General features: G+C 39.1%; 1 protein-coding gene across 1 annotated transcript in view; it reads right to left on the minus strand.

Moving 5' to 3' along the window:
- The window catches only part of COL9A1 (collagen type IX alpha 1 chain), an 89763-nt gene that overhangs the window by 43831 nt on the left and 35272 nt on the right, over nucleotides 1-10660 (minus strand). The window contains exons 11-18 of the mRNA XM_034431973.3: nucleotides 9347-9370; nucleotides 8376-8429; nucleotides 7077-7130; nucleotides 5282-5314; nucleotides 4849-4905; nucleotides 3694-3747; nucleotides 3100-3153; nucleotides 691-744 (exon numbers count right to left, since the gene is read on the minus strand). Coding sequence (XP_034287864.2) covers nucleotides 691-744; nucleotides 3100-3153; nucleotides 3694-3747; nucleotides 4849-4905; nucleotides 5282-5314; nucleotides 7077-7130; nucleotides 8376-8429; nucleotides 9347-9370 — 384 coding nt within the window. The remainder of the gene's footprint in view (nucleotides 1-690; nucleotides 745-3099; nucleotides 3154-3693; nucleotides 3748-4848; nucleotides 4906-5281; nucleotides 5315-7076; nucleotides 7131-8375; nucleotides 8430-9346; nucleotides 9371-10660) is intronic.

Consider the following 10660-nt stretch of genomic DNA (forward strand, 5'->3'; position numbering starts at 1 on the left):
GATTATTACACAAGGGTATCTACACATGCGCTAGTAGTAAAACACGCATAAGTTTTAAAAAAGCAATAGTTCTAACATTTATGTTAAACGTTTTTACCACATTTTTAATAACTAAATATTCCAGTGACTGTTTTAGTTGCATCCATATATAATAGGATCATAGATACTAAACAATAGGATAGGCCCGTGATGGTGAACACGCAGCACCCTCTCTGATGGCACGCAAGCCATTGCTCCAGTTCAGCTCCGCTGCACATGTGTGCATGCCTCCCACTGGCCAACTGGTCTTTGGGTCTCTGCCGCACATGTGCAGGGGCGGGGGGCCACACGCGCATGCACGGGGGCAGGGCGCATGTGGAGGGCCGTATGTGCATTGCATTTTGGGGGTTCACACGCACATGCTTTGGGCACTTGGTCTGGAAAAAGTTAGCTATCACTTGGATAGGCCATCCTTTGGGAACTAATGACCATGCTTTTGAGGATCAGATCAAGGCTTGCACTCCCTAATGTCCATTCAAGGCAAGGTGAAGAAGCAGAAATGCAAGATTCACCATGTACATTTCAAGTAATATCCACCATGTCCTTATGAATGTCCTCACATATCAATTCTTATGTAAACCAAGAAACCACTCAATTAATCAACTTTGCCAAACAATTTGAAATCACAAATGTATAGTTGATGCTACTTACTTTATCTCCTTTAGGACCCATAATGCCAATGAAACCTCTTAACCCTTGAGGTCCCTGAAATGCAAAAGATTCATGAAAACATGAGGCCCATGTACACAATTGATCACATACAAATATATGCTCACTTTCTTTGGATAAAACAGTTTTTAAACCTCTTCTATGTTCATTCTTGTGTCTTTAAAGCTTTTCTACTGATTCATTTTTTTAAAAAAAAAATCCCAAAGTCTTGAGGAAATTAACTCTGCCTGTTCTTTGGAAGGACAGATACTGAAGCTGAAGCTCAAATTCTTTGGTCACCCAATGAGAAGAGAGGTCTCATTGAAAAAGACCCTGATGTTGGGAAAAATTGAAGGCAAAAGGAGAAGGGGACAGCAGAGGACGAGATGGCTAGATAGTGTCATCGATGCAATGAACATGAATTTGGGCAAATTTCAGGAGACAGTGGTGGACAGGGCAGTCTGGTTTGCTTTGGTCCATGGGACCATAAAGAGTTAGACATGACCTAGCGACTGAACAACAAAGCCTTAAACATTGCATATGTTTTTCTGTCTCCATCTGTATGAACTCAGAACTTCCAAAATGATGTACTGTGAGTCATCTTTTGTGAAATCAGCTCCCAGAAATAAAATCACCTTCCTTTTTGTTACTATTCAGAAGATTATGAAATGTTTGTTATACTTAGAATCCTATGGAGATGCAACTAATGACATTAGTTGGAGATGCAACTAATTTCACGTCATGTATTATTATTAGATGTACTGTAGAATTTATTGTTTCTCAATTGTGAGGACTGCCTAGATTTGCTTTTGATTGATGTGGTGTGAAAGTGCTTGCTGTTAAGTCTAAAGAAACAGCCATCGACACACATACTTTGGCACTACAAGTAGTCCTCCACTTCAACCATCCATTTAGTGACCATTCACAGTTACAACAGCACTGGAAAAAGTGATTTATGACAGTTTTTCACACTTATGACCGTTGCAACATCCTCGTGGTCACGTGATCAAAATCCAGGTGCTTGGCACCTGGCATGTATTTATGATGGTTGCAGTGTCCTGAGGTCATGTGATCCCCATTTGTGACCTTCTGACAAGCAAAGTCAATCAGGAAGCCAGCTTCCCTTAAAAACCATGTTGCTAATTTAACAACGGCTGTGATTCACTTTACAAATGTGCCAAGAAAGACTGTAAGACGGGGCAAAACTCACTTAATATCTCTCTTGCTTAGCATTGGAAATTTTGAGCTCAGTTGTGGTTGTAAATTGAGGACTACCTGTATGGGAAGAAGACTGGGGCTCAGGCATGGGTGAAATGCTCCCGGTTTGGACCGGATCGCCCAATCTGGTAGCGATGGAGGCGGGTGGTTCAGAGAACCAGTAGCAAAAATCCCTGCCCCCCCCCCATTGCCCAGCTGAGCCACGCAATCATCAGAGGCTTTTTTTTATTTTTAAAAGCATTTTTTCTACAACCTCTTTGGCCGAATAAATGCTTTTAAAAGTAAAAAAAAAAAAAAAGCCTCTGATGATCACGCGGCTCAGCTGGCATCATCAGAGGCTTTTAAAAGCATTTTTTCTATAACCTATTTGGCTGAAGAGGTTATAGAAAAATTGTTTGTAAAAGGAAAAAAGCCTCTGCCAATTAGGCAAGTCAGCTGGGATCGTCAGAGGCTTTAAAAGCATTTTTTTTTACAACCTCTTCAGCCAAAGAGGTTGTAGAAAAAATGCTTTTAAAAGTAAAAAAAAAAAAAGTTGGCCATGCCCACTCAGTCATATTACCCCCCACCACCAAGCCACGCCCACAGAACCGGTAGTAACAAATTTTACATTTCACCACTGGGCTCAGGCATTCCTGCTTCTCACATCACCTAGTTATCAGTTTCCTTATTCCTACTGTGAATGGCATTCCTATTTATTGTTATCCTTTCAGTCTGGTTCAAGACAGGTAACAAACTAAGCAATTGGCTTCAACACTAAATGTGCTAAAGAAAAATCCAGGTACCTCTGGTTTCAATTAGTACTAAACCCAGGAGGAAAATGATTCCCATTAGTTTGATCATGAGAACGGTCAGTGGTGGTATTCAACCGGTTCTATCTCGTTCAGGCAAACCGGTAGCGGTGGCTGCAGGAGGCTCCGCCTATCCACCCAGATGTCATCACATCCCATTTTTGACGCTCTGTAGATGTGCAGAAGGCCCTGTGCATGTGCAGAGGTGGCACATGCAAGCGAAGCGTGTGCACACTCACATTTGCGAAACGGGAGCGAAGGTAAGTGAATACTACCCCTGATAACAACATAGTCAGATTAGGAATTTATAATGATAAGAGGTAGATGGCTATTGGGTTTTCTTAGTTTCTTACATCTCAATATGATGAAATGCAACTAAAAAGTTAAATAAAAGGAAATACTTTACCGGAGGGCCCTGATCTCCGATGTCACCAATTCGTCCTTGTTCGCCTTCTTCTCCCTAAAAATATATACAAGGCACAAGTTAGTTAATAACACATTATAAAAATTAGCATACATAATTTATTCTGTTTCCCTCGATATTATCTATTGTATTATTTATGTATTTCTCATATATGTACGTGTGGAGGCAGCGCACATTAAAACAGGGCTGACTTATTTGAGAAAGCGTGCAACCAGGCAATAAAGGGGATGAAAAGCTGATGGTACACAATATCACACTGAATCATTACTGCTTTCAGCCATGGTTGATTGAACAAAGTATATGCTAAAGCATAAACTGTGGTTTACAAATCACAAGATTTGTTCACATGTCATAAAAAGCAGAACAAAACAAAGCACATTATTTTTAGTGATTCAGAGGGCCATTATTAGCTGCTGTAACTAACTGCTAGGAAAATAATGAAGAAATGCTAAGATTAATTCTAAGAAGATTGTTGTTATTCCGTTCTTAAAAACACAGCAACGTTAAACATTCTTCCTCCATGAAGCATCTTTATTCCAGCTGATTTGCATGTAATCACGTACTACTTCCTCTTACCTTAAAGCCTTGCTTTCCTGGTTCCCCACTCTCACCTTTTGCTCCTTTGTGACCCTAAAATATAAAGCAAATATATTTTCACTGATGCTAAATATGCCACCGGAAACATTGCCTATTAAAAAATGATATTTTAGCTATGTGAAACCAGTTATTTTCCTAGTCTGATGCCCTCCAGATGTCTTGGACCTCAACTCTTAGAATCCGTTAAGCCGTGATCATATCAGCTAGTAATTATGTGTGGTGTGACCTAATATAGCTGGAGAATATCAGGTTGGAGAAGTTGAAATTAAAACATTTAAATCAGAGTTCTCCAAAGTGTTCAGTATGAACCCCCAAGAGTTAATAGGATCATCCATTGTTGTTATTATGGTTGGTCACACAGTCAGCCAGATGTTTAGACTGGATTTGGCATTTTTATCTACCTATTGAGTCCTTCCCAAGGCAGATGTTGTTTGATGGTGTTAAAGGTATTGTTGCAGGATATAAGCTGTTCCAAGTAAAAGCTGCCGTTGCAATTGACCGATGGTGATTTTGTCAATGCCAATAGTGTTCAAGTGTGGCTCCGGTTGTTTTGGTGTTGTATCCAAGGTGTCTATTACTATTAGTACTATCTTTGCTTTCTTTTGCCACAGTCATTCTATTTCTATTTGCTGGCCTTTGGATTTTGTGATTTTTCTCCAGTTCTTTCTCTTCAATTTTGCTGTCTCCAGGTATTGCCACATCCAGGGTTTTTTTGTCTTTCTTATTGACATTTGTTAAGTCTATATTATGTAGTAGGTATTTTGTTTGAAGCATTTTAGCTTTTTCATTTTCTCTGAGTTTGTCTATTTTATGATTCCACCAGTTCTGGCTTGCAGACAAATAGTATTTCTTGCGGATATTCCATTGCAGCATGATTGCTACTTTGTCATGCTGTGTTTGTAGTCAGTCTGTGCGATCTTCTTGCAGCAGTTTAATCATAGTACTATTGCCGTAAGTAGCACTTATTAAATTGTTAAATGGTTTTCATATAATAAATGTTTGTTTCATGTTCCAGTGACATTTAACCTTAGCTCTAGATTGTTATGGTACTGCTGTAACATTTTTTGAAACTTATCAACATCCAACCAATATCTAGTCATACCCAGAATGTATTACCTCCGTCCCTTCTCCTACCTTCATCCCCATCATTCCAGCAAATCCGGGATGGCCAGATGTGCAGGCATGTGGACACTAAAAATGAAACAATGAATTAAGTTAATAAGGAGAAATTTTGATTAGAGAAAATCTGTTTACTAATTTACTATAATTTAATTATTATGACTGTCCACTCTAGAAGACCCTGGGCAATTTACAAAAGTCTCATAGAGACAATTCCCCTACCTCCAGTAAAACAATTAAGATCCATATAAACATACTTTCTGCATAAAACAATTAAATGCCCTATGGCATAAACAGTGGAATAAATATGACAGCCCCCACCTACAATCTAACTACTACAATCTACAATCACATTAACCCCAGACCTGGAAATACAGCCAGGTATTTAGGGCTTTCCGGAAGCCCAGGAAGGTGTCCTCATCCATAAAAAGGAAGATAAATATCTTACCAGTGGATCTCCACCATGGTGGCCAACTGTTCCCTGAAGTAGATTAGCAAAGTTTAAAATTAGGATAGCCATGAATATTGTCAAGCATCGAGCTGAACTTGAATTAATAAGGCTGGTGGTACAGATCCACATATGCAGTAAAGGAGCTTTTTACAAGGTCAAGGGTTATCTTCCACCACCAACAGAGAACTTATTTAAACTCACAATTAGAACCAATATTGGAAAACGTATGACCTCTTTCCCTATATAATCGAACGTTGCCTTTGGAATCTGTTTAGTTCAGGATTGCATTCTCCATTCATACTGGGTTTCTGAAAATTTCTGGCTTTTTGTCTTCATTTAATAAATGGGATCAACTATGAATATGGGCAGCCTTCATTCATTTGCCCTTTTACTCAGTACTGAATTGGATCAACTGGCACCCTTTGAAAATAAGCCAGAGCAACATGTATCTAAAATAGGGTGCAAAGGGCCCACTTGACATGCTATACAAAACTTGGTACATCGCTCATGCTGACTAGAGTAGGATTTCTCTAGCTGTCAGGCTCTGCAGTTCTGCAAAAATTTAATGGCATTCCATGAGAGGGAAAATAGCATAGCCAGGGTGACTATAGCAATTAAAGAATGGAAGAAAAAGTGGGGCTTGTTAACTGCCATTCAAAAGTCACCCCCCTTCCAAGGGTCTTTGTGGTCATGACAACTCAATGCTTTGCCTCTTAAGAGTTCCTGGAATTGTATTTTTAACTAAGAGATTCTGCAGCCTAAAATATTTCAAATTTCCTCTTTGAGAATATCTGTCAGATGCAAAAGATCAGTTCCACATATGAAGGTGCAATTAAAATGATTTATGGCTGCTTATGCCTATGCACAGGAATATCCTCAACTAATGGGTAGCACAATTTTGGTGCTAGATAAGGGTAACAGAAGTCAAAGGGGGTTGGATTTAGTTCACTTGTGGCTACATAGAAATTCTAGGCTCATGCCTCTCCTATCTCTGGCTCCAGGTTCTGCTACTCCTTTCCCTACAATATCATATTGCATCCATACAATATTATTCTGCATCCAGAATGCAGCCGTGCGGGTGATTATGGGTGCAACCCGTTGTGTTCATGTAACACCTCTCCTGCGCAAGCTGCACTGGCTCCCAGTGATCTTCCGGGTGCAATTCAAGGTGTTGGCTACCACCTTTAAAGCGCTCCAAGGCTCAGGGCCTGGGTATTTACGAGACCGCCTTCTGCCACTGATAGCCTCCCACCGACCAGTTTGCTCCCACAGAGAGGGACTCTTCAGGGTGCCGTTGGCCAAACTATGTCGGCTGGCGACACCCAGGGGGAGAGCCTTCTCTGTGGGAGCTCCTGCCCTTTGGAACGAACTGCCGCCGGAAATACGCAAGATCTCCGACCTCCGAGTTTTTCGCTGTGCCCTCAAGACCCTGCTCTTCCGACAGGCAGGGCTATCTTTGTAAAGGAGTTTTAAATTTGGAGTTTCAAATTTTTGGGTTTTTAATGAATCTTGGCCGTAAATGTAATAATTTTAATAATTTTTAAAATTAATTGGGATTTGTATTGTGTTTTTTACTTGGCTGTGCACCACCCCGAGTCCTTCAGGAGAGTTGCGATATAGAAATAAAATTATCTATCTATCTATCTATCTATCTATCTATCTATCTATCTATCTATCTATCCATCTATCTATCTATCATACAAATTGTTTAAAAAGGTTCTGTAAATGAATTGGAGAAGGAGGACTTATTTTGAAACACTTCTTATTTTCAGTATTAATCCTGAAAACTTACCCTCGGCCCTGGAGGTCCCGGCACTCCTGTGGGGCCTCTCCTTCCAGGATCACCCTAAACAGTGTCACAACAGCATAAAAATAAATTGTATATCCAAGTCTCTTAGAAGAAAGGATAATGAAAACCAATTAAAACCATTCATACTTTTCATTACTTTTATCTCTCAACTGATGTAGGAAGCTGATTACATACAAATGATTCCTATGTGAAATCTCTTAAATATACACCTTTAATTATGGGAGTGCATAGATAAAGATAGGAGAATCAATAATTCCAAATAAATGGGTGTTTCAGAATGGGCAGATTAATTTATGGAGTTTTGAAAGACTTCGTTTATTACAATACCCAACAAATAAATATCAGACATCATTTTCACATGCAGTTATTTGGGAGGAAAAGCTGAACTTAATTGGATTCACTGTTTAATCTGCATCAGCTGGAATGAGCTGTAAAACCTTTATTATTCATATAAGCAGTCATAGGAATGACTACTTGTACAGTAATTGTAAAGTAATATTCCCAGATGAGACTTCACCACATGAGAGAATGTTAACCAATCTAATCTAATCTGTGCTCAACTGAGTTCCAATAAATGCTACTTAGAGGAATTAAGAAGAGCTTTTTATGTAATTAAGTAGAATATAGCAAACATAATAAGAGCTGTGTAGGCTTAAAACAAAGGTCTATTTATTCTACAGTGGGCAACAGGCAATGGACTAAAGATGAAGTGTGAATCTTCCCTTAGACATAGTAATAATATTGGTGGCATTCTATTGCAGAGATCCATATCAATAACAGATTTCCACAATCTGTGCCCTCTGTGCTGGTTGGACATTCAGGCTACAACTAAACATCTAAAAATTATCAAGTTTGGAATGGCTAGTACTGTGCTTCCCCAAAAATAAGACCCAACTGGAAAATAAGCCCTAGCATGATTTTTCAGGATGCTCATAATCTAAGCCCTACCCCAAAAATAAGCCCCAGTTAAGATCATCAGCCAGATGGATGTGTGTTCCCCTGAAAATAAGACCCAATTGGAAAATAAGCCCAATTTGTCTTTTAAAGCAAAAATTAATATATAAGACCCAGGCTTATTTTGGGGGGAAACCATATATATATTTACAATTGGAACAATCCTTCAAAGATAGACCTAAAGGGTAGATTCATTTTAGTGTATTCAAGTGTAATCAATGTGTCAGTCATTCCTGAGGGATATCTTTCCTAAAAGCATGGTACAAGCTTTAACAAGCAGGCAAATATTAATCAATTATTTAATGGAATATGGAACAAAATACTCACAGGTGGCCCAACTCTTCCCACTTCTCCTGGAAGTCCTCCTATACCAGGAGGACCCTGTATTGAAAAAAAGATAGAAACCAATTAAACTTCTCATAACAGGGATTGGTAACTTTCTTGTAACCAGGGCCTGTGCTGCTGTATTATTGTTACTATTATTTTAATCTCTCTAGAGCAGCAAAGGATATCACCTTGGAAGGGTGTGCATAGTAAGAGTCTTAAAGAGACAAAATATCTGACTTATGTCTTAGTTCAAGCTTCCTGATTTGCACTCCAAATGCCCAAAATAGGAAAATAAAATCCCATCCAACATTTGGGAGTATTGCATTTTTAACGTGTGAAATCGGTGTCTTAAATTTTGGCAAGAGTTAAGCCCTATATCATCTCTTTAAAAGTACCCTCCTCAAACATGCAAAAAACTTGGACCATAAAAACAGTGCTGGAGGTATCCAAGGGCTAACCACTCCTGCTTTGAAAGCTAGCCCAGTCCAAGGAATGAATGGGTTTTTCTGAAACAGAAGTGTTTAATAGGCAGTTAATTGTGTATGGTTGATTATGTTCTGTTTGAGACTTGGTTTGGGTATGCAGGAGTGGTTAAAGGCACCAGATTAGAAACTGAAAGACCATGATTTTAGTCCTACTTTAAGCATGAAGCCAACTGGATGACTTTGATCCTGTCACTTTTTCTCAACCCTAAAAAGGAAGCAATGGCAAACCACTTCTGAAAATGTTGCCAAGAAAACTGTGGGGGCTTGTTGAGATGTTTACTGGATATGTGCCAGTGGTGGGATTCAGCCAGTTCACACCACTTCGGGAGAACCGGTTATTAACTTTCTGAGCAATTTGGTGAACTGGTTGTTGGAAGAATCATTAGGACAGAGAACCGGTTGTTAAATTGTTTGAATCCCACCACTGGTATGTGCAAACTGTTTCAAAGTGCAAAACAAAAAACAACAACAAAAACCCGTACTCACAGGAGGTCCGCGAATTCCCTTTCCCTAAAATAGAAAAAACAAAGTTTTCTAATTATTATTTTTATATGTTGAGTTTTCAACTCAAACCAACTGTAGATATATTCAGAATGGAAAAACAAACATCAACATTTTTAACTGGGAACAGAATATATTGTTTTCATCTCTCCAATTGGTTGAGTTAGCAAAGAATTTCAAGCAGTTTTAATTATCTTTGAGACAGATGTTGAATGTGACAAAGCAATTTTCTTGCTTGATTAATCTGTGCTTAAAAGTACAACTTCACATTTTAAAATGCAAGATTCACAGTTATTGCCACACTGTCCAGATCCTATCTGTACATTTTTGTACTTTATTCTGGATTGTTTCAACATTTATTTTCAAGAGAAAAAAATCTGTTTTCTTTACCCAAAGTAAAGAGGCTAGACAAGAACTCCACTATCCAAAGCTTACAAGAAGACAGAATGGGCCCAATGATGGTTGGATGGATAGAAAGCAATGATGATTTCACAGTCAATTTGAAAGATCTCCACTAATTCTTTGTTTGAAATATTGAGAACATTTTCATGCTTCCATTTTTTTTTCTGAAGTGAAGCTTTCAACCAAAGGAGCTACTGACAGATATATTCTTTTCCATTTCAGCCCTAATGGCTCTACAGTCTGAACCCCATGAGCATTGTCATGTCCATAGCAGCATCCTATGCAAACAATCAGTTCATTTGCAGTCTGCTGTAGTTGCTGTTGTTGCTACTGCATGTCTTTGTGGTACGGTGCTCCTCTCATAAATATTGACCATAATACCCTTCTGAACGATCTGTGAAGGTGGGGATTGGAAGCAGTGATGGTGAACCTATGATACATGTGTCAAAAATGGCATGCAAGAATGTTTTAGGTGACATGCCAACATTCACATGTCAGCATTCAGAGAAGAAGGGATTAATTTATTTTTTAAAGCACCTGAGGGCAGGACAATTACCAATGGGTGGAAGTTTGTTAAAGAGAGATCCAATCTAGAACTAAGGTGTAATTTCCTGACAGTATTCTCAAAAGCACAGCCCTGTTTCCATGCAATTTAGGGCTCCTAAATGAAGCTTTTATGGAGAATGGAGCTTTTACATGGCCTCCAGAGACTCCAAAAATCATGGAAGAACTGTGCTTTCTTGCAGTTTTGGGGAGCCTGCAGAGAGGCCATGGAAGAGCATTTTCCAAAGTTGTTTCCAAAACAAAGGCCTCATGGGACCCAGAACAGCTTTGGATGACCGCAAAGGCCTGTTAATCAGAACACCTTCCTTCCAGAGCTACAGAACATTCCTAACT

The sequence above is a fragment of the Pantherophis guttatus genome, chromosome 1 (genome assembly GCF_059756535.1).
Source record: "Pantherophis guttatus breed Tessera chromosome 1, ASM5975653v1, whole genome shotgun sequence".
Taxonomy (NCBI): Eukaryota; Metazoa; Chordata; class Lepidosauria; order Squamata; family Colubridae; genus Pantherophis; species Pantherophis guttatus.